Genomic DNA, 23,892 nt, shown 5'->3' with positions numbered 1-23,892 from the left:
CGTGTCTACTGGGAAGACGCGAGAGCAAAGAGTGTGTAAATGTGGTCAAGTAAAGCACCACATTTAACTTAAATGATATCCTACAGTGGAAAAGGTTATGTAAATTGACTATTTTCCATGGATCGGTTTTCCTACTTGTCATCTTGGATCTGATTTATTTCGGCGCGCACGTCCTTAACCCTTGTGTTGCCTTAGGGTCATTTTGACCCGAATCAATATTACACCCTCCCCCCGCCTTTGGGTCATTTTGACCCGATTCAATGTTTCACCCTCCTGTTACCTTTATATTTACTAACATATTTTACCCTTTGGGTTCAATTTGACGCCAGCAATTAAAACCTCCAGAAAATTATTAGAATTAATATTGTTTTCCAAGTTTAAGTGTGAGGCACTTTATGTTTGTTTGTTGACTACCGAAAGAACACCGACATTAAACATTGAATGGGGTCAAATTAATCCTAAAGCGGGGGGAGGGTGTAATATTGATTCGGGTCAAAATGACCCTAAGGCAACACAAGGGTTAATTTGGCGTCTGCTTGAAGCTTTGATCGGAAGGAGGCGTCAATGTTTGGTCATAATAAAACATTTTTAAAAACGAGTGCTTTAACTTCACGTCTTTCTCAGCTAGGATTAATGAGGATTTAACTGGAAAGAAATGCAAAGGTTAAAGAAAATAAATACACACAAAAATGGAAGATTGGAAACGGGGGGGGGGGGGGAACACAGTTTGCCTGGCGGTGTGTACGAAATTAACATAATCCATCTGCCAGAGGTGGTTTGATACTTTACCTAAGAATTGATTTGTCACAAGAAAGTCCTACTCTGAATACATGGATGGATCTTACGTTTACAATAGAGAAGATAACGGCATCTGTCAACTGCTGGAACAATTTTTGGCGTATTGGGAAAAATGGATTACATATGTAACACCTCATAGACCTGATTGTATTTCATAGATCAATGAATGTACAATAGAGAATTGATCATTGTTTTCTTATTGTTTTTTTTTCATTCTGCCTCATTTTTTCTGTCTAAATATGTATAACTAAAATGAGCATTATCTAAAAATCTGCACATGCAATGTCAATTGTCTGAAAGACATCTGGAAATGTCTAATTGATGCCTACTTTCAATAAAAAATGTAATTTAAATTTAAATATATAAAAGGAGAAATGACAGATCATGAAAAAAAAATGAAAAAGATAATAGAACACTTCATTATCACTCCCACTCAGAATTACAGGCCCATCTAAATTCATTTATCCATCATTAATACAGAAAGAAAATCCGTCCACAGTGAAAATGATCCCCTGTAAAGTGAGTTTTGAGGTGGATGTGATTTCCTCATGGAGTGTGTGCTCTTATTGGTTGAGTATTTGTACAACAGCTGGAGTGAGAAGGAAATACATCATCTCCAGCCCAGAAGTGCGTTTTTTCTCCTGGTACTTGTCGGAAAGATGAAACACGGGTTCCCCCTTACAAAATAATACTCAGTATGGCCCAAAGAAAAAAACAAAAATGAAGAAATTATACTTTTAAAGTGGTTTCCCGTCATTTTTCTTGATACTGAAACATCTGTGAACATCTGGTGTCAAACCACAGTCAAATATTGGTTACCAAAGAAAAAAATAATTAGAAACCAGCTTTTAATTTCTATTGATCTGATGCCTAAAAAAAAGACCGAAACGAATTGGGGGCGGCAAAATCTAACAGTGGATATAAAAGACATTTAGTCTTTCCAATCACCCGGCAAACTACAACAGCACGACATTCATGAACAGAGGGATTATTTATACATGAGGGTTTCTTTGAGATCCAGAAGCAGGCAGATAGAAGCAAGTCTACAAAGGCCGAGAAGACATCTCTGAAGAGAGAGAGGACATCGTCACCTGTCTTGGCGGCGGCTCGGACGCCCCACCGCGTGCCCCTGAGGACGTCCTCCGACACGGTGAAGAAGTACTGGGCCTGGTCGAACACGGGGGACGCCACCGAGCCGCCCACCACGCTCACGTTCACCCTGGCGTTGACGGGCGCCGTCAGACCGCCGCCGTCCTCGGCCGATATCGCCATGGAGATCACCGTGTTGGCTTTGCCGCAGCGCGCGAGAGAAATCACGCCTGTTGGAGGAAGTCGGGAAGATAAATTAATCTGTGTCGTTTTAGGCGGACACATTTCACAATAGCTCACACACACACACACACACACACCTGTGTCCTTGTTGAGAGTGAAGAAACCGGTTCCTCCTGCAGGCACTGTGCGGTAGGTCACCCTGCCGTTTTCCCCGGCGTCGGGGTCATTTGCCGTGACCTTGACAACGGAGGTTCCCGGTGCACTGTGGGTACTGAGACTCACTGTGTAGAGGACGGGTAGAAGGTGGGCGGTTGTCATTGATGTCCACCACAGAGACTCGCACAGCCGCTACTGAGCTCAGGCCACCCTGGGGAAGGACACAAATAAATATCGTTGTGTGAGATTTGATTGAAGATAATTGCTAATTCAAATATTATGTTTTGAGTACACAAAGATCACATCAGCGCCAATGCTGAAAGCGATATTACGGATCGTAACTGACGAGTCTATTGAGACAAAGGAGAACGAATCGTAACAATAGCTTTAGGTTTTAACCGCACTTCGGCCTCCCTTCCTGCGTTGTACGTCTCCAAAGGCAGCATTCAAATAGTTTTCCGTCTCTTCGTGACTTTCATGTTGTGAAACTTCGACGATAGATTTATGTCACAGTGTAAAGGGAGCAGCTGGAATACATAAAGATGAGTCCTCTGGTTAAGATCCCCTGGAATATGGAGCCAATCAACCGTTGTATGTATTTTTTCAGCGGGGAGAAGGGTTCACGCTCATCACGCGGTATCTCTCGGCTCAGTTTGACAAGACCATTAAAAAAAAAAAGGGACGGTTGAGACGGAGGGAACAGATGAGTTGAGCTGGGAATGTGCCGGGGTCCGGAGCGAAGATGCCCCGTGTGTAAATTATAGAACTGAATTCGATCTTCACGTGTATGGAGAATATAATAAAATATGACAACTATGACGAATGAAAACACATTTAAAACGATGGTATTCCATTTCTTCAAGTACACTACCAGTCCAAAGTTTGAGATTACCTCAATTTCTGCAGTTTTTATTGAAATTTAATTTCTTAATGTAATCTGAAATTAAAGCATAGAACAATTGGAGATAAAAAATAAATCATGGAATCTTTTTGTCTAACAAAATGTAATAAAAAATGTTGACTCGTCAAAAGTCGCCACCTTTGCAGAGATAACAGAACTCACTCGTTCTCATTCTTTCTACAATGGAAATCAAATATTCTTCAGAAAGTTCTTCCAGCTTACGAGTTGTTCAACCTTTACTTGTTCCCTGAAAAATACTTTTTTGTATAACTCTGAAATATACATTATTTTTCAGTTTTTGGGAACCTAAACTTTTTTGTTTAACCTCTGGCAGTTTGCCGCTGACCTTTGTACCAGTTCCGGTAATTCACTAGACTTGAACTGCTTAAATTTCAATAAAAACTGGAAAAATGGGGGTGTTGTAAAACCTTTGACCGGTAGTGTATATATGTATACATGTATAAGTACACGAGAGAATGAATGCTTTATTGCACCTAACGCTTATTTAAGTGCATCCCACGTGATTCATTGATACTTTAAATGTACACGTGTCTACTGGGAAGACGCGAGAGCAAAGAGTGTGTAAATGTGGTCAAGTAAAGCACCACATTTAACTTAAATGATATCCTACAGTGGAAAAGGTTATGTAAATTGACTATTTTCCATGGATCGGTTTTCCTACTTGTCATCTTGGATCTGATTTATTTCGGCGCGCACGTCCTTAACCCTTGTGTTGCCTTAGGGTCATTTTGACCCGAATCAATATTACACCCTCCCCCCGCCTTTGGGTCATTTTGACCCGATTCAATGTTACACCCTCCTGTTACCTTTATATTTACTAACATATTTTACCCTTTGGGTTCAATTTGACGCCAGCAATTAAAACCTCCAGAAAATTATTAGAATTAATATTGTTTTCCAAGTTTAAGTGTGAGGCACTTTATGTTTGTTTGTTGACTACCGAAAGAACACCGACATTAAACATTGAATGGGGTCAAATTAATCCTAAAGCGGGGGGAGGGTGTAATATTGATTCGGGTCAAAATGACCCTAAGGCAACACAAGGGTTAATTTGGCGTCTGCTTGAAGCTTTGATCAGAAGGAGGCGTCAATGTTTGGTCATAATAAAACATTTTTAAAAACGAGTGCTTTAACTTCACGTCTTTCTCAGCTAGGATTAATGAGGATTTAACTGGAAAGAAATGCAAAGGTTAAAGAAAATAAATACACACAAAAATGGAAGATTGGAAACGGGGGGGGGGGGGGAACACAGTTTGCCTGGCGGTGTGGAAGGAATTAACATAATCCATCTGCCAGAGGTGGTTTGATACTTTACCTAAGAATTGATTTGTCACAAGAAAGTCCTACTCTGAATACATGGATGGATCTTACGTTTACAATAGAGAAGATAACGGCATCTGTCAACTGCTGGAACAATTTTTGGCGTATTGGGAAAAATGGATTACATATGTAACACCTCATAGACCTGATTGTATTTCATAGATCAATGAATGTACAATAGAGAATTGATCATTGTTTTCTTATTGTTTTTTTTTCATTCTGCCTCATTTTTTCTGTCTAAATATGTATAACTAAAATGAGCATTATCTAAAAATCTGCAGATGCAATGTCAATTGTCTGAAAGACATCTGGAAATGTCTAATTGATGCCTACTTTCAATAAAAAATGTAATTTAAATTTAAATATATAAAAGGAGAAATGACAGATCATGAAAAAAAATGAAAAAGATAATAGATGTGTCTGCCAAGATGAAGGGTTACAGAGATCACAACTCCTAATTCCTCCTAGTTTTAAGAGTATTCTTACTCCATCCGTTGCAGTGACGGTCAAGTCGAACTTTTCCGATCCTTCATCGCGGTCCAGAGCCGTGCTGGTGCAGATCTGACCCGTCTCCTTGTCGATGGTAAAGTGTGTCGGCGCTGGGCTTCCAGAACCAGAACCCAGGATGTAGGAAATGGCGCCGAAGGAACCGCGATCCTCATCTGTGGCCGACACCTGAGGGGAAAGAGACACGAGGTAAAAACACGGACGCTCCATCGGCGTCTAACAGTCCGTGAGACACGAGGATTTCAAGAAGCATCGGACCGACGCGCCCGGCAGGTGCCAGAAATCAGCATGAAAGAAAACGTACACGTGTCATAATTATAATATACGAGCTCAGGGCCTTTCTGTTATCACAGTGACGTCCCGTATTACAGTCAGACCGCTGCCCCGACATCTGTACTTGTCAAAATATCACACACCATAGAACGACTTATTATGATTTCCAGAGGACTATAAAACTCGGCATCTGTGAGAGCAATTGCCTGTTATAGATCACTGATACACTATATGCAAACAAAAAAAAAAAAAAAAGGATAAATCTCCCCCGCGGTGTTTTCGAAAATGTGGGAACAGGACAGGTAGTGCGGTTACCATGGATACAGAGGGAGGAAGTGACAGGTAACCGATAGTAAAGGAGAGTAAAGAGTTTTGACAGAGTGTGTTTGGTTCGAGCGTCAACAGAGGCACTAAGATAATAAATGTTGGAAGGTCAAAACGGTTTTCTACCGGCAATTTAAAGAGATGCCGACGGACGTCTACGACATTCATCTTTATTCACTTTTTCTCCCACAAAGGAATTTAAACTGTAAGAACAAAGACACAACAGACAGATGTCCAGACCCAGCATGACTTTTTCATTCCTATCCAAAGTAATTTATTTCTTCTGCACACACACATACATACAAGCGCACACACGCACACACACACACACACACACACACACATATATGGCTTCTCTTATTGCCAAATTGTTTAAATTGACTACTGTACTGCACTTTCTGACACATTGTCTGTGATAAGTGAAATATAAATAAACGTTACTTACCCACTTACTTACACACACACATACCTACACACACACACAAACACACACACACCTCATCCCTACTCGCACACACCTGCACACACCCCTACACACATCCACGCACACACACAAGCACACACCTACACACACAAGCACCCCTACACACACACACACACACGCACACACAACTACACGCACCCCTACACACACCTATACACAAACACCCTTCACAGACAACCACACACACATGCAAGCACCCTTACACACACACACAACTACACACACACTACATTAATAAAACAATTTTCATACATACACACACAAGCACCCCTACATACACACACAACTACACGCACCCCTACACACACACACACTTATACACAGACACACACATCCACGCACACACACACAACTACATGCACCCCTACACACACACACACACACAACTACACACACACACACCTATACACAAACACCCTTCACACACACACACACACACATACACACACACAAGCACCCCTACATACACACACACTTATACACAGACACACACATCCACACACACACACACAACTACATGCACACACACACACACACACACACCTATACACGCACGCACCCTTCACACACACTGTATGCTCCAACCAAATCTTTTAAAACACTCATAAATCCCATATTACAACAATAATTCCCTCGCAAAACACAAATGGGAAATGTCCCGGTGCTCCGGGGTCCTCCGCTCACTGAAGGTTTACACCGGTCCATAACATTGTTGTGTGGCGTTTATGGTGCTTGTTAAAAGCAGCATTCCCCCTCAGATCTCAAAGCCTTGATGGCGAGCCAAGACCCCCCCCCCCCCCGCCTCGTCATACAGGCTTTCTAATAAGGCAACAGAAAGATATTGGATTTCCTTGTTGCTTTTTTACTTTCAATTACATGTTTGTGTAAATACTGATTGCAATATTTCGGGCAAAGGGAGGATATTCTTAGGTTTGTCCTCGACCCAAAATAATACTGAGTGGACTGAAACTCCTATGATTTTAAAATCAATCAATCGATTTAATGTAAAACTGAGTTTCTCCGCAAAGAATAATACAAAACCACCACTAGAAATACATTTAAATTAAAGTAATATTACGTTGACTGAGACCAAAGTGGCCTGTTAGTTGACTAATTGAAGTCCTTGTATGAGCAACCAGAGATATTATGCTGCGTGAAACTAAAATAATATTCGAAATATACCCAATGCAAATAGAAAACAGAGATGACAGAGATGTTATAAACAAAGTCATATCATCAGAGTGAAAGCTTATCTCATATTTCTGTTACGTCTGTATTAGTTACCTTCGCATTGAAAATGCGGAAGGTAATGTTTTGAGCGCCGTGTATTTATTTATTTATTTGTATGCGTGTTACTCGCATAACAAAAAAAGTTTTCAACCGAATCGCATGAAATTTGGTGGGATGATTGGTTATTATCCGGAGACCATTTGATTAGATTTTGGGATCAATCGGGTCAAAGGTCAAGGTCATAGATAGGTTAAAATCTTCTTTTTACCATAGCACTGTTGTGTTGGGCGAGGTTTGGACCCAAACGCAGCAGGCAGAGTTTCAAAATAAAAAGGTTTCTTTAATTGTTCACTGAGCAGAACCACAGTCTGGCAACAGGAGAGAAACAACAGGAACAGGGACAAGAACCAGACAGGAACAAAAACGACCAGACACCGAACAAGCAGAAGGACACAGGCTAAATACACTGGGGAAACGAGACACAGGTGGAGACACAGGTGGAAACAATCAGGGCGTGGCTGGGAACAATCAGGAACGAAATAGACAAGCACAGGGAACGAAGCACAGGGAAACAGGAAACAAGACAGGGACTTCAAAACAAAACAGGAAACACTCTAAATCATAACAAGCACGGTCCATTTTTATCCAATTGGCATGCAACTAATGCCAAAATGTTCATAATTCAATGCCCAATCTTGTGATATGCGAAGGTATGCGCTCTACCGAGTGCCCGTTCTAGTTGTTTGTTAGTTTCATCATAAGGTCTGAATCCTACATGTGAACTCGGCCTGGCCCTGAACCCCAGAGGACCACTAGACCAGACGTCCGGCTACGACCTTCCTCCCATCCTTTCATCCTTCCATCCTCCCATCCTTCCATCACATGTCTTCACCATTGCACTTTACCTACTGGCTAGACACAGATGGACAGAAACACCACCAGCTAGACTCACACCGGGGTTATAAGAACCGCTTCTTCAGGGATGTTAGTCGCGGTGCGACTGCGGCGAGACGATTTTGTGGTTTCTCGAGGGGTCGTGCTGGACCTCCTCCTTTGGTCAACGTTTACAGCTGGGGATCTACATCATTGCTGTTGAGACTAACACAATCTGTTGGGATCTATGCACATGTCTGGGTGTGAGTCATATAATTATGACTGTCTGTGATGGATTAGCCACCTGTGGTGATGAAAACGGGACGAACGTGTACGTGCTCACACACACACACACACACACACACACACGCTCATATATGATGACGGCATACTTTTCACATAATCTAACTAAAGAGGCTTTAACACCCATGACCGCCCACCTGGTCATAGAGGTGACTTCATCGGCACCTCTATATTTACCCTGTATAAACGATGTTGCAGGTCACGTTCAAAGACAAAAGGAAAGGGTGCTCTGCTCTGGATAAGGAAGGAGGCATGACAGTGTGTTTGGGTTTTGCTTGTGATCAAATATTCGTCCCAGTATTCAGAAATACACTTGGAAGTAGTTTTGGGACTGGAAAAAGGTTTGAATTAGAGAATGAGACCAAGCAGGAGAGCACACTCTACACACTCTAAAATGCGACGGTACGGATTCTTCATGCCGGGAAAAAAAATATCGATGGCAAACTTCAGGTTGCACAAAGAAAGCACAGATACAAGAACACGTTTATCGACACCTTGGGAGCTATGATATTAAAGATGTAATGATTTGGGATTTTGAAGGATGAATCAGAGGCAGAGGGACAAAACAAAGACACAATGGACTCTGTAAAGCAACTTTGGGTGTCTTGAGAAGCGCTATATAAAATAAATGATTATTATTATTACCTTCGCATTGAAAATGCGGAAGGTTATGTTTTGATCGCCGCGTATTTATTTGTATGCGTGTTATTCGCCTAACTCAAAAAGTATTAAACCGAATCGCATGAAATTTGGTGGGATGATTGGTTATTATCCGGGGACCAGTTGATTAGATTTTGGGATCGATCGAGTCAAAGGTCAAAGGTCAAGGTCAAGGTCATGAAAAGGTCAAAATCTTCTTGAATCGCATGAAATTTGGTGGGATGTTTGGTTATTATCCGGGGACCATTTGATTAGATTTTGGGATCAATCGGATTAAAGGTCAAGGTCATGGAAAGGTCAAAATCTTCTTTTTACCATAGCACGGTCAATTTTTATCCAATTGGCATGCAACTAATGCCAAAATGTTCATAATGCAATGCCCAATCTTGTGATATGCGAAGGTATGCGCTCTACCGAGTGCCCATTCTAGTTTATTTATGTATTTATTTATTTGTATGCGTGTTACTCGCAGAACTCAAAAAGTATTAAACCGAATCGCATGAAATTTGGTGGGATGATTGGTTATTATCCGGGGACCATTTGATTAGATTGTGGGATCGATCGGGTCAAAGGTCAAGGTCATGAAAAGGTCAACATCTTCTTTTTACCCAATTATCCAATTGGCATGCAACTAATAACAACATACCTGTCTCTTGGACCCCATCCCGACGAGGCTGCTTAAAGACGTTTTGCCTTTAATTGGCGGCTCTCTATTAGATATTATCAATGTGTCTCTGCCTAACCAGGCCACCACCACTTGGTCAAGGTCCTTCAAAATGGCTCCTCTCCTGAAGAACTCTGGAGCCAGAGGATCCAACTATATTTAACAAGACCGATCTCTCTCCTCCCCCTCTCTCCAATCCTTGAAGAAGAAAGTGCAAATCAGTTGTGCGACTTTCTACATCATAATAGTTTCCATTTTCAATCAGATTTAGAAAACACAAACACACACAAAAGTACAAAATGACCTCTTAAATGCGGCAGATATGGGAGCAGTCTCAATACAGTACTCTCCTCCTTAGTGCAAGTACGACTAGTTGACCTGACCATGACAGTGTGTAGACTGGACTGTCAGATTGGCATGAGGTCGACAGCTGGCATTAACGGCACTAATATTTACTCAATAATCACTCGATTCAGATTGTATTTTGTGGCGATCAAACGATGATTGAGCAACCATCCACCCGGAGTTCCACAAGGTTCTAAAGAGTGATAATTTTATTTTTATTTATAGATGCCATGCGCTTCTTTGGGCAATATTATCAGGAACATTCCATAAACTTCATTGTTATGCAGATGACACTACGCATTTATATATAAATAGAAGAGAGAGCAACCAACTCTGTAATTCAAGCATTTCTTAAAGATAAAAAAACATGGATGACCAACAACTTGATGTTAAACTCAGACAAAAAACCAAGTAATTTTAATCGCCCTGAGCACCTCAGAGATCAATTATCTGTTGATGTGGGTTCTGTAGGCGGCATTGCCCTGGCCTCCAACACCACTGTAAACAATCTTGTTATCTTATCTTGACTTGTCCTTTTTAACTCCCCAAAAACAAATCTCAAGGACTGCATTCTTTCATTTACGTAATATTAAAAATCAGGCACATCTTGTCTCAAAAGATGCAGAAAAATTTCACAGCGTTCGTTACTTGGTTCACGGCTCGTTTATCGAGACTGGATTACTGCAACTCCTTATTAGGCTGCTCTAATAAATCTCTCTCTTAGGTCCCTCCAGTGATCCAGAATGCTGCAGCTGGTTGTTCTCAAAAAAAAAAAGAGAGATCACATCACCCTGCACCAGCTGCTCTGCACTGCTCCCAGTAAAATCAAGAATCACTTTTAAAATTCTTTTATCAAGCTCCTCTTTTATGGAACCAGCTTGATATGCTGCTATAGGCTTATAGCTGCCGGGGACGTTTTTTTTCTCTCCTAAGGATGAATTTTCATCTCTCAATCACACTACATTAACTCTGCTTTCTCCCGAAGTCCCGGACCCTATGAGACGGCATAGATCCTATCTGCCTGATGGACTGCCTGGGTCGTGGAATTCCTGCTCATGACTACGCCACTGTCCTGTTGAGACTCCGCCCTCCTCCTCCCGCCATCTGCCTGATGGATCGTGGAGGTCTCCATCGTGGAATATGCCTACTATGAACTATTCATACACTCTGTCATATTCATTGAATGTATTTTAACTCTAAATCTGTCCTTCTGTACACATTACATCTATTGCATCTGTCCATCCTAGGAGGGGATCTCCTCTGTTGCTCTCCTCCAGGTTTCTTCCTTTTTTCCCCTGAAGGGTTATTTGGGAGTTTTTCCGATGTGAGGTTTTGGGGCAGGGATGTCTATGTGTACAGATTGTAAAGCACTCCGAGACAAATTTGTAATTTGTGAAATTGGGCTATACAAATAAACTGAATTGAATTGAATTGAACATGTTCATAATTCAATGCCCAATCGTGTGATATGCGAAGGTATGCGCTCTACCGAGTGCCCGTTCTAGTTATTATTATTATTATATTGTAAAAGCATCACCGTTTGAAATGTGTAGCACATCAAAATCACATCAACCCTTCAGAAGAAGCTTTTAAAGATCAACTCTCATCGGTACATTTACCCTCCTGTCAATGCATCTGACTCCACAACGCAGGCCAGAGGGTTGGATCCCACCAACGTGCCAACTGAAACTCCTCTCCCAATGTGTGGCAGTATCCTGCATTTACAGCACTTATCTCCACAAAAACAACAAAAAAGCCAATAAAGTAATCGAGTAAACACACACACGTCTTCTTAAATCCAGAGATCTGGCCGACTATACGAGGGTGTTTGCCAGGGAGGAATTCCTCCCACGCCGGAGCCTCTGATGCATGACCTGCCAGCCGTCTGCACACCTATCCCTCATCTCCGGGGGATTGCTGCTGTATTTAACATACAATCACGTGGCAACACATACACACCGACAGGCGCCCACACATTTCAACATCTAAATGTCTCTCTTAGTGTTCATAGTATTTTCTCCGTGGGATCTTCCACTTTTACACAGATTCTTGGATGTAGGTGACAGGATGGTCATGTTGTTATAAAAACGTCTACGGGTTTGGTGCCCATGTTTTTTAACAGTTTTTTTTTCATTAAATGTGACCTCTAAAGTGTGTTACAACTTAGTAAGTGTTTTTTGGATGAGGCCCCATTATATTTATGCAGTTGAGGAAGAAAAAAAACACATTCACATCCTTTGGTGGACGTTATTATATTAAAGGGCCATAATGGTGGTTTTTGCAAGTTGACTTCCACACATTACTGGCACGACCTAAAACTAACGGCTGCCTGGAAGGTGGTAACATCGTGGAGTGCTGCTCACTTTGGAAAATGGTCGGCAGTAAAGCTAAGTATACATAATTTGTACTTTATGGGCTTAAACGTGCAAAAAAAAAACTCCAATGTGGTTATTTTTCTTTGGGAGCAGCTGATATCCCGCCTGACGTCACCAAAATGTCAAAGTATCCTATAAAAAGGAAAATAGCTCAAACGTGTACGTTTGTGGTAACTGTCTACGAGACGAAACATTTAAAGTGTACGATCACTTTTTCGTATGCGCTATCTCTCCTACCAGCTGTGGAGTTTCCTTTTTTTTTGTCCTTGACAACACGTCTGTGGCCTTTCACAGCGTGTATCGCTGGAAAAATCATCGAAACAAAAATAGACTGAAAAGTGCTTCGATTAAGCATCTGCCAACCATCTGAACGTGTAATACATGAAACATGAATCCACCTATTGTGGAGTTCATCGAGCGGCTACTGTATATCTATTAAAAGACGTCGAGTCTCACACAGCACACGTCGGCCCGGTAAGGACTCAGTCAGGGAGAGCGTGCCGAGTATCGAATTCATCCAGGACTCCTGAAGCCTTTTGTCTCCACAGAGCTATTCATCCAGCAGAGGAGCGATCGCTCACTGGAGCATGAGCAAAGACCCAGTCTTCACCATTCATTTGCCACACTCTTCTTCACACATACTTTCTGTTTCTTTGTCCCTCTACCTTTCTACTTATGGTACTGTTAGGTTGTAATAGTTTATTTTGATGACATCTGCAGAGGTCTTATGTTTTAAATTAATACATATAGAAAGATATTATAATAGAAAATATTAGGGAGAATATTGATATTGTTATTAATGTATTATGAAGCATAGGGGTAATGTTTACTCTATGCAAATGTAAATGGCAAGAATTAATGTATATTGCATGAGAGTGACCGTATGTTAGAATTATAGATTGACGAGGCCGGTTGAATTCCGTCAAGTGACTTACAATAACAAGGGACTTTTATTGTGAAGGTGACTTTAATGCGGACAATAACAAGACGGGACTCTTATTGTGAAAATACTTGTTTAGCGACTTGACCGGAAGTGACGTTTTGACCGGGGCCAGGGACATTGAGTATAAAACTCCGTGGATTAGAGAAATCAGGCCTCTTCCACAGGTATTCTCGACCCTAACAGTACTGTCAATCTCATTCTCCTCCAGCTGCTCGGCTGGTCGTCTCTTTAAAGGGGGCGACTTCGATGTCTGAAACACGACTACTGTTTTCCTTAACGCTCACAGACATTGCTCAGAGTAAGTGTCCGTGGGTAGTATTTCATGCCCCGAAGAAGAAGAAGGCGTGGTCTCCTGTCTGGGAGGAGGTGCAAATGAACGGCTCGTGTCTAATGAAACCAGAAGGCCGACATCTAGCCCGAAAAAAGCTCCTCCGCTGTACTGCCTCCTTTCAACTCCTCTAATCTCAGTTTCTCCAGATGTGGCCGACGGTCCAGGTGGATCCTGCTGCTCTCTGGACTTTATCCCTGTAAAACATCGGTTAGTATCAGAGGCAGTCTGCGCGGGGCTATAGGACGCAGCTGCAGCTCTGGACTTTTATAGCTACTCATGAAAGAGACGGAGGGAGGCAGAGAGAGAGATTCTATAAGCTTTCATAGGAAAAGTTGTTGTCCCAAACTGATCTATTCTTCCACTGAGTGGTGCCAGGCCGATATGGAAATCATGACCTGAGAGAACGCCAAGAAAAATGATAAAATGAATGTAAATGATGTCCCGCCATATACAGAATATGCAGTTTATTGCAACTCGGGCCTTACTTTAGTAGTATTGGCCATCAGGTTGATATCAGTTATGATGAAACTGTACACTGCCATTGATTCATCATCTTGTTGACTTATTTTTTCATTAGCTCTTCCATAAGTAAAATCATATTTTTCAGTCTTTGCCATTTGGCTTCATTTTTCTCAAGTTTGGCAACACATTTTAGGGCTTTAACTGCATTCCTTGATCTTAAAAGTTAACTTGAGAAGCACCATAAAATTAATAGTGACATAAAAAATGCCAGAAACTCTGAGCTGTAAAAAAAAAAAAGTGTCCTCCAAAGCAGCAGCTATATGACCATAAAAGAGCACGATAAACCTGGAAGTGGGAAACTGAACGCATCCTCGTTGAAGTTATTTCCGACAAACTGAAACTGGGTCGGAGTGTCGGAAAAGAGCGAAAGAACTTATTTAACTGTGTTGCTCTTTTTTTGCCACTGAAACATTCCTTTGCTCTCCAGCGACCTGCATTCCTCACATTAAGCATTTCTCAAGTCTCCAAATCAATTTCTGCCTTGCTGTTTCCAAGGCACTATGGGTACCATTAAGATATACTATATATACGGCACGAAAGAGGAGAAGAGAGGGGGTGAAATAGTTTGGCAAAGGAACAAAAGACAGGGCTAATGATAACACGAGACCTTGAAATGAGAGCGAGGAGGACCGAGGCTCCATCCCTCTTCTCCTTCAATCTCCATTCCTCCCTTGGCATCCCCTTTCTCTTTTTAGCTCCAGCCCTCTTTTCCTGTCCTCTCCCTCGCTCCTTCTTTCAGCACCCTGTTACGAGCAAGTGCTCGTTGTCTTTCATGTGGAGTTCGCGGCTGGGAATGATTAGCGCCATCAAACCACGGATGGGGAAGAGGAGGGCCGGGGAGGTGAGAGAGACAGAGCGATGGAGACTTGGCTTCTCCACTTGGAGGACAGCATGCTAGTATTATTAATGAACAGAATTACGGATGATGGCCACTAAAAAGTCTCTCGGCCTCTTACTCCTACGGATATGCATACTTGTACGCGAGTACAGCGACACGCAGCCGGACATATTTGAAGATGTTCCACAGTCAAAGCTAAACAATAAACTCCACGGTGGATTTAAGAGCTTCAGCTTCGAGACATGTGGTGTGTGTTAGGACGTGTATCTTCGGGCTGCATCTCATGTGAAAGCACACAGGAGCCGTTGCCCACGCATATTCACAAGTCCAGTCACCTCATTTATGTCCGACGCTTGGAGTTCCCCCATCCCATGAACCTACGGATTTAAAAGGTGTAATTGGAATAAATATCATCCCTTTTAAATTAGAAATCTCCTGTACTAGAACCAAGCAAATATACCATATCTGCCAAGGTGGAGGGAGAAAAGAAGAGGGAGTCGACTGGGAATGAAGGTTAAAAGTGAGGCAGATAAAAAGCTTGTTACAGGGATGGATAGAGGAGCACAATGAGGGATGACATCACCTGACTGGACTCAATAGAGCGATAAGAGACGCAGGGGGATTTAGATAGTAGCGATCCTATCTCGCGCCAAAAGCCCTGCAATGTGGCAACTCTTAACCCCGGGTGTGCAACAGTGTGTGTGTGTGTGTGTGTGTGTGCCTGTCTACTGTCTGTGTGCGTCGACGCTTGGCCCCCTCTGTTAAGAATCTGAATCCTGTGGGAGCTGACTGACAGCTGGTTTAATCAGAGCAGAAATCAGCCCTATTTTTTAGTTATAGCGTTAAATATTTATAGCCGTTTAAAGCCGGTCTGTGTCTGAGTCTCAGGCTGCCGGCAACAAAAGGTGCATATCTGTGAAATACCACAGATTTTTTTTTTTTTTTTGCCGTCTGCTCGCGGGGGAAGCTAATGAGGAGCCGGGGGGGGGTCAGGTGTCAAAGTTGAAGGGGCGAATGTGCACGTTCACCACCCAGAGAGAAATGAAAGCTGCGGCTATATATTCTCGGCCGCGGTCATTAAATGGTCTTAAGTCTGCACACGATGGAGGCAATGTGGCAATTATCAGGACTCAAAGCGCGGTCAGGGGAATCCACGTTGCACCCTTGTAACTGATCCTCGATCAGCCGTCAATCTGTGAGCTGAATGAGGCTCGACGCCGTTGGCGAGCCGATCAATTAGTTCTTCTGATTTACTGTCTGTGTCTGAAAATATCAAAGATGCTGCGAAAGTAAAGCAAAAGCTGCTAAAACAGTGAGAACAAAACACATGGCGGGAAAAAATGTCTCTAAGCCAAAAATGTTGATCTATAGTGTGAGATATGTAACGTGTGAACTCTAATTTATTGTCTTGCAGTAATTCCAAAGGTGACGAGAAAACAGACGGACTGGAGTAGATGGACTTCAAACAGGGGACTCTGTGTGTGTGTGTGTGTGTGTGTGTGTGTGTGTGTGTGTGCGTGTGTGTGTGTACAGTTGGGGCATTTCGGTTGTTTATCCAATAAACCAATGGAACATGACAAAGAGACAGAGAAAGTGTGCAATCTGTCTTTTTCCTCCTCGTGGGACACCACAGGATTTTATTTTCTCTCTGCCGAGTATGTGTGGGACTCCCAGACCACCGTTAGTCTATCATTGGGAGAGGCCACTTGGAATTTGAGCGTGGTCATCTTGTTGATGTTTATTGTTTCTAATGTGTGCTTTATGTTCAAAACAAGGGAGCAGGATAAGAAACAATCTACTATCTATCTACTCTGTTGGCCCTTTATTAGTTTGCATGCTTTACAAATCAACGTGCATGTGTGTGGGTCTGTGTGTGTGTGTGGGTGTGTGTGTGTGGGCAGACACAATGAGCCGCTCTGATTATGGGTATTGATTAGTCCATCTGTGAGTGTGAAAAGCAGAGAAAATGGGTGCAATGGGTGTGATTTGGACACCTGTCATGTCGTCAACTTCCTCCAGAGATCTTTAAATGTTCCAAAACAGATTACGTCCTCAGCGATATCTCACAATATCATCAAAGTGGAGACAAAATGTGAAAAAATAATGCACGCTTAAATCAAACGTATTGTTCAAATCTTAAAGTTAAAGATTTGAACTGAAGTAAATGTCTTTATTTGTTTTTATTTTGGTATAGAGCAGAACTCCTGCCCTCTGAAAAACATGAAGCACAAATAGAGACGCTCAGACAGACACGATACAAAGATTCAGGCTCATCCCCTGTTGATTGCACGGCTTCGCTCCACTAAACTGGAATAGTGTCTCGAAGCCCGTGTAGTCCTCCGCCCACGTTGTCGGGCTTCGTGGATGTGATCGCGAAGACAGCGGGACAGTTTCATCACGGCCTCGTCGGTTACCATGTCAACAGAGAGCTGAAACGCTAAGGACGATGGACTCTTCATCCACACCAGACTCTATAGCCAAATAAAGCACAGGGGTTTTTTAACAGTCACAAAAGTGCATTGTTGTCTAATGATCCTAAATGGGGCTGGGCAAAAAAATATCTATATTATAATAAACTTTTAGTGATTGAAGTCCAAATTAATGATTCCATGCAAATTGTAAGAAAAAAAACTAACAACATTTTGTATTGCAGGTTTGGGTTTACACATTGGAACAGTGTTGCGTCATGTGTACTAAACAAAATGTTTTTTATTAAAAAAATGTTGTTGAGTTGCTATTTAAATGTTAAATTAAGAATACAAATGTTTAAAAAAAAGGTGAATATTTGGATGTATCAGTTGACTGAGGCCACTCAGACTTGTTTGGGTGGAGAACCTAAACGCGACTCACTGAGAAGCCACAAACGCCCCGCTCCCTCCCTCACCACCAACAGCTCAAAACACGGCAGATAAAAATGTCCGACCTCACATAAACTCCCCCCCAAAAAAATCATTTGTCACTGCCGCAGTATGTGACGCCCACGGCAGCCTCGGTTTCGGGCATTGTCGTACGCTCCCAGATGGAAGCCTTTAACTCAAAGACTTCTTACATTATTTATCTATTACTTTCTCTGCCTCGAGGCTACAAAATACACTAAATCCAGCCAAACTCGAGTTAAAGGATCCGACGCAAACATGTTTCAAATTCAAAACTAAATCACAGCTTTATGTCGTTTGTCCGGAAAGCCGAGTCCCCTTTGTGTGGAGCGGAGTTTTTTTATTCAGCTCCAGCCGAGTTGAAGCCTGATTTTCCCCATATAAACATTTACGCTTCGGTGCCATTTCATTTCTCGATGTGTAAACCAACACGCGGCCGTGTGGGAGGTTCACACTAATAAGGCCGAGTGTGTTTATCATTATGAGTGCGCTCGGCTTTATTGGGGACAGACTGATCCACATGTGTGTCCTCCAGAAAGCTTCGCACAAAGAGCCAAGAGTCATCTGACAATATTAATTGTCAGGCATGAGAGTCGATGCAAACGGTGCGTCTGGGCGTGTTTCTGTGTCGTATATGTTCAAATCAATGTCACCCTTAAAGGTCAAAGGGGAACCAAACTTCCAGCTGTGCCTCTGTTTGTGTGTGTGTGTGTGTGTGTGTGTAACAGGTCACCCCTAATACTGCATGAATGTGTCACTGACAAACTAAGAGAAAACAACACCTGTTTTCTTTGTACAAAACAAGGTAAAAGTGTGGCAGCTTTGAGGAAATCAAAACCATGTGTGAAGTGACATCGCAAGGCCCAGTGAGTCTTGTTTCTCTCTCTCCCTCTCTCTCTCTCTCTCACACAGAACAGATGTAACCAGCTGTGTGTACGTGGTGTTTTCATCTTTGTCTCTCTCTGTTTGTTCCACCGTAATCCCCCCGGTGTACATCTGTAGTTTCTCCACGTCATTCCGTCTTTACCTTGTTCTGCCTGAGGGCAGGCAGTGAGCGACCTCCGGCTAAAGGAATACATAATAAAGATAGCAGCAGCAGCCCCTGAGCTCCGAGCTTACATCTGGCTCTCGGTGACTCTGATCCTTGTTGACTGCAGAGAGGGCTCAGCAGCTCCACGGGCTCCATGTGTTTGTATTTGTGCACAGTTTCACACTTCAAACAGTAAAAAACATGTAACAGTGGATCTGTAATCCCGATACCGTCTGTGTATCAAAGCAATGTGACATCTCCGGTAAGAATATACACGGCAGGTAGCATTAAGTGCCAGTCATAAACAAGGATGAAACCCCAATAACACGCCTGTGTATGACAGCTGCTGTCATATCTCACTCTCTGGCATTCGAGTGAAATATTTTGAGGACTATTTTTCTTTTTAATAAGCTAAATCTGATTTAGTGGAGGGATCTCATCGGTACCGCGACCCCTTGACCTTTCCACCAGCCCCACAATGAGGTTGTCATTGACATTGTTGTGTTAGGGCTCATAAATATGAAAAGATGAACCAATACGAAAACAAAAGACTGAAGCTTGAAATAGTTATTTTGTCCCAAGAGCAATAATTTAGCCTTGTGAAAGCCAGCAATGGAGGGTCTTTACCAGACATGTTCCGTGTATCTCACTAAACACAACCCCCCACATGAGATAAACCCATTTTAAGGTTCTTTATTTTATTTATTTGTATTTATTTTAAATTTATTTAACCAGGAAATGCTTCATTGAGATTAAAAATCTCCTTTACAAGAGTGTCCTGGCCAAGACAGCAGCAGTAGCACGTCACACAAAGTTTCAGACAATACAACATAAAACAGTGACAGACAACATAAAAAACAAAAAACAAAATCACAGCATGAATAAAACCAAAACTAAGACTCAAGTCAACACAACCCAGCTTACACAGGAGCACATACACTACCGTTCAAAAGTTCAAGATTCAAGATTCAAGATTCAAGATGTTTTATTTGTCACATACACACAATATTTACAGTGTGTGTGTGTGTGTGTGTGTGTGTGTGTAGTTCACAATCCTGATGGCCTGAGGAAAGAAAGTTCTTGCAGCGGAAACAGTCTGTTGTGGGTGGTGAGGATCCTGGAGCAGTTGCCAAACCAGGCTGTGATGCTTCCTGTCAGGACGCCCAGAGTAGAAGGACTGAAGGATCCTGGCTGCCACCAGAGTGTCTGTGTTTGTTGACCATGTCAGAGCACCAGAGTGACAGATCAGCAACTTCCACCACCACTGTGTCATCTTGATGATGGTGTTGAGCAGGTTTGGGGTCATCCAGGTTTGGGGTCATCCAGACAATTTCGTGTCTTCCATGAAAACTCACTTTTATTTATCAAATGAATTGAAAATTGAATAGAAAATATAGTCAAGACATTGACAAGGTTAGAAATAATGATTCATATTTGAAGTATTAATTTTGTTCTTCAAACTTCAAGCTCAAAGGAAGGCCAGTTGTATAGCTTCTCTCATCAGCATAACTGTTTTCAGCTGTGCTAACATAATTGCACAAGGGTTTTCTAATCAGACATTAGTCTTCTAAGGCGATTAGCAAACACAATGTACCATTAGAACACTGGAGTGATAGTTGATGGAAATGGGCCTCTATACACCTATGGAGATATTTCATTAGAAACCAGACGTTTCCACCTAGAATAGTCATTTACCGCATTAACAATGTATAGAGTGTATTTTTGATTAATGTTATCTTTATTGAAAAAACTGTGCTTTTCTTTGAAAAATAAAGACATTTCTAAGTGACCCCAAACTTTTGAACGGGAGTGTACCTCCGTCATAGAAAACATCGACAACTAGATGAATTTCCCTCCAATTCTTTCAATCTATTTTGAAAAACACCTAAAGAGATTTTACATTAAGAGTATTAATATATGCTATGTATGATAAGGAAAGATATAGAGAAGTGATGTCAACGAGCAGAGGATGAAGCCGTGTGTTGTTTGTGACTTTACACCAACACATGTGAAGGTGTTGTTTGTTGCCTGCTGCTGGCGATGCCTCCGTAACGTCGCCGACAGACGTTTAAGATGAAATCTACCGAGATCTTCACCAGCCGACAGTCACGTTGCGTATCCAAAGCTCCCGCCCTCTCCGTGCCCTCCACCTCGTCCATGTCCCGTCGTCACGTGCATGACGAGTTTCAGACAATAAGCAGCACAGATTAACTGATGCTAATAATGGAAGTGAGACTGACAATGGAGCGACGGGCAGCGATGCTAACTGGATTAGCATCTCGTTGACCGGGGCCTGAACCACAGGGTCAGGGATGGGTCACTTGCTCCGTGACTGTGAAGAGAAACGTATAGAGGTCCTTCTGTCTGCGTTGTTACCATCAGGGTCAACGGCGAGATGAAACTTAACACAGTTAGCGACTTTTATTTAATTTAAGGTTAAACTACGAAGGTCCCATGCAAGACCATCAAGGTCATGAACTCCATCTGCTACACAAGGTGCGTGATGGCAATTTAAAGACCGAAAAGGTACTGTTAAAATACACTGTTGTCATGAATACACACGCAAATACACACACACACACACACACGCATATTATTCACTTATACTGACATGTACACTACTGAATGGTCAGCTTGTAGTCAAGGCAATTACATCTTAATGAATTCTATCGATTGACTTTATTCTGCTGACAGTTCAGGAACCAAACCCTTGTGTGCTCCACACACACACACACACACACACACACACACGTCTATAGCATGACTACATTCTGCTTAATTGACACACAGATGCATAAAAGCCTCAGTGTGTATCTGTGGAGGAAGACATTACTGGGATGTTATATTTATACACAGCCTGCGGGGGTGAACAACTAGTTTATATCCTTGTTAGATTAATTTCCTGACTCTGCACATGGGAGGTGAAAATGAGGAAGCGGCGGAAAAACACAGTCCCGGGTCCTGAAGCACCTGTTAAACCAACGTTTTGTTTCGACTGTGCTTGGAAGAGGACGCCGAGTTATTCTCGGGATGAACTGTTCCGTCTGAATCTGCTTTAGCCGCTTAAATCTTCTATTTTTCCTTCATTCAGTCTTCACGCTTTTCCTCTGATCTCATCAGTCGTGTGACGGAGGATGGATTTAATTGTTCCTTTGGGTCGGTAACTTCAGTGCAAACCAAAGACAGCCAGTAGAGCGATGGCTCAGCCAGACAGCGAGAACCAATCAGATTAAAGCAATCACCGGAGGCCTAAAATTTTGTTTTTTTAAAACACTTGGCAAAACCAGGTTGTCAGTGATATAGAGCATCCGTTAAAGATTCATTCAAGCGCACAGAGGTACAACACATGTGCGCAGTCTGCCTCCCCGTTATCATCCCATCCTCCACAGCTAGCTCAGCCAACTGGAATTTCCATGAAAAACAGGTTGGCTATGCATGATGCGACCCTGGGGTCAGAGATACAGCCAACTCCTGCAGGGAGCGAATCAGGCATGGGGATGGGAAAAAAAAGAGGAAAGAGAGAGAAGAAAAAAAAAAGAGGGGGGAAGGAGGTTAGCGTTGCACACCTTACGGACGTGTGGAAAGAAGTCTTAAATCTGCTCCACGTCCGCACTTCATCAGTCAGCTTCCTGGTAAATGACTTCTCAACACAAAGACCCTCTGCAGCACAGTAGTAGCCCCGAGCGCAAACACTGCAGACGAGAACTGGGCAGACGAGGCCCGAGCCACAGGCTCCAATAAAAAACTATTTTAAAAAAAGCCCACCGCAGGTATTCAAAGGAATGTTGAATGTTTACACAGTTGCTTTATCAGTTTAGCAATGTTGGGGAAACAGAACATTGTAATTGCTTGAACAGAGGCGGAGAAGCAGAGATATACTGGATTGAAGGTCCATTTAAAGCTGAATAGTCTCCATGTAGAGAGAATTTAGCTTAACCCTCCTGTTACCTTTCGGGTCAATTTGACCCCATTCAATGTTTAACGTCGGTGTTCTTTGGGGTCAATTTGACCCCAGGCTGTTTTTCACTGTGTCAAACATATAAGAAATATCAACTTTTTTATATATTTAAAGGGCTATTTAGGTAGTCAACAAACAAACATAAAGTACCTCACACTTAAACTTGGGAAACAATATTAATTCTAATAATTCTCTGGAGGTTTAGATTGCTGGGGTCAAATTGACACAGAGGGTAAAATATGTTAGTAAATGTGAAGGTAACAGGAGAATTAAAAGAAAGAAATAATGAGACTGTCATTAATTGATGGGTGCCTTTCTCTATTTTCATCACTCAATCTTTCCTGCTATCTGTATCTCCGCTGCGATGAATCATTACCACGATGTCTCTGAGGTCATTAAAATAGAGGAGAACAACTGATTATCTCATCCAGAAAGTATATTATATTGGTACAATGTGTACAGCGTGAACCATGGTGCACCTGTCAGTGTCTGCCCAGAGAGGGGGAAAAAAGAAGGAGGTGTAAACAGAAGTCATGGACTGAAAGGGATGAAAGAGAGATCCCACTAATGGGTTTCGATACTGAGAGATGGCGGGAAAGTTGCAGGTACAGCATGTGTCAGGAGGAGTGGAACATTGTTAGGATAAGAAGTGTGCGTGAGGAAAAGCCGATAGCAAGGAAGGGAAGAGGGAGCTGAAGTGATGTGGTGTTTTGGAGATGTGTAACAGGGCGTTGAGGACAGAGGTCACTAATAGGCGTTGACCTACAACCAATACATCATTCAGAAACCTGAAATTATTTTTCATTTTTAACCAGGACCATTTTTGGAGCCTTTAAGGTTCAGCGGTCCAGGAAACACAGCGACCAATGACACGTTAAAATATGATCA

The 23,892-nt window shown here is 42.3% G+C and overlaps 1 protein-coding gene across 2 annotated transcripts in view; it reads right to left on the bottom strand.

Annotated features, from left to right (window-relative positions):
- The window catches only part of LOC130213423 (protocadherin-16-like), a 96,971-nt gene that overhangs the window by 24,782 nt on the left and 48,297 nt on the right, over positions 1 to 23,892 (bottom strand). For both annotated transcript variants that reach the window (XM_056445044.1, XM_056445054.1), the window contains exon 5: positions 4,955 to 5,143. In XM_056445044.1, the coding sequence (XP_056301019.1) occupies positions 4,955 to 5,143 (189 nt within the window). The remainder of the gene's footprint in view (positions 1 to 4,954; positions 5,144 to 23,892) is intronic.

This window comes from Pseudoliparis swirei, chromosome 3 (genome assembly GCF_029220125.1).
Source record: "Pseudoliparis swirei isolate HS2019 ecotype Mariana Trench chromosome 3, NWPU_hadal_v1, whole genome shotgun sequence".
In the NCBI taxonomy this organism is placed as follows: Eukaryota; Metazoa; Chordata; class Actinopteri; order Perciformes; family Liparidae; genus Pseudoliparis; species Pseudoliparis swirei.
This window is presented reverse-complemented; position numbering and strand designations above follow the sequence as displayed.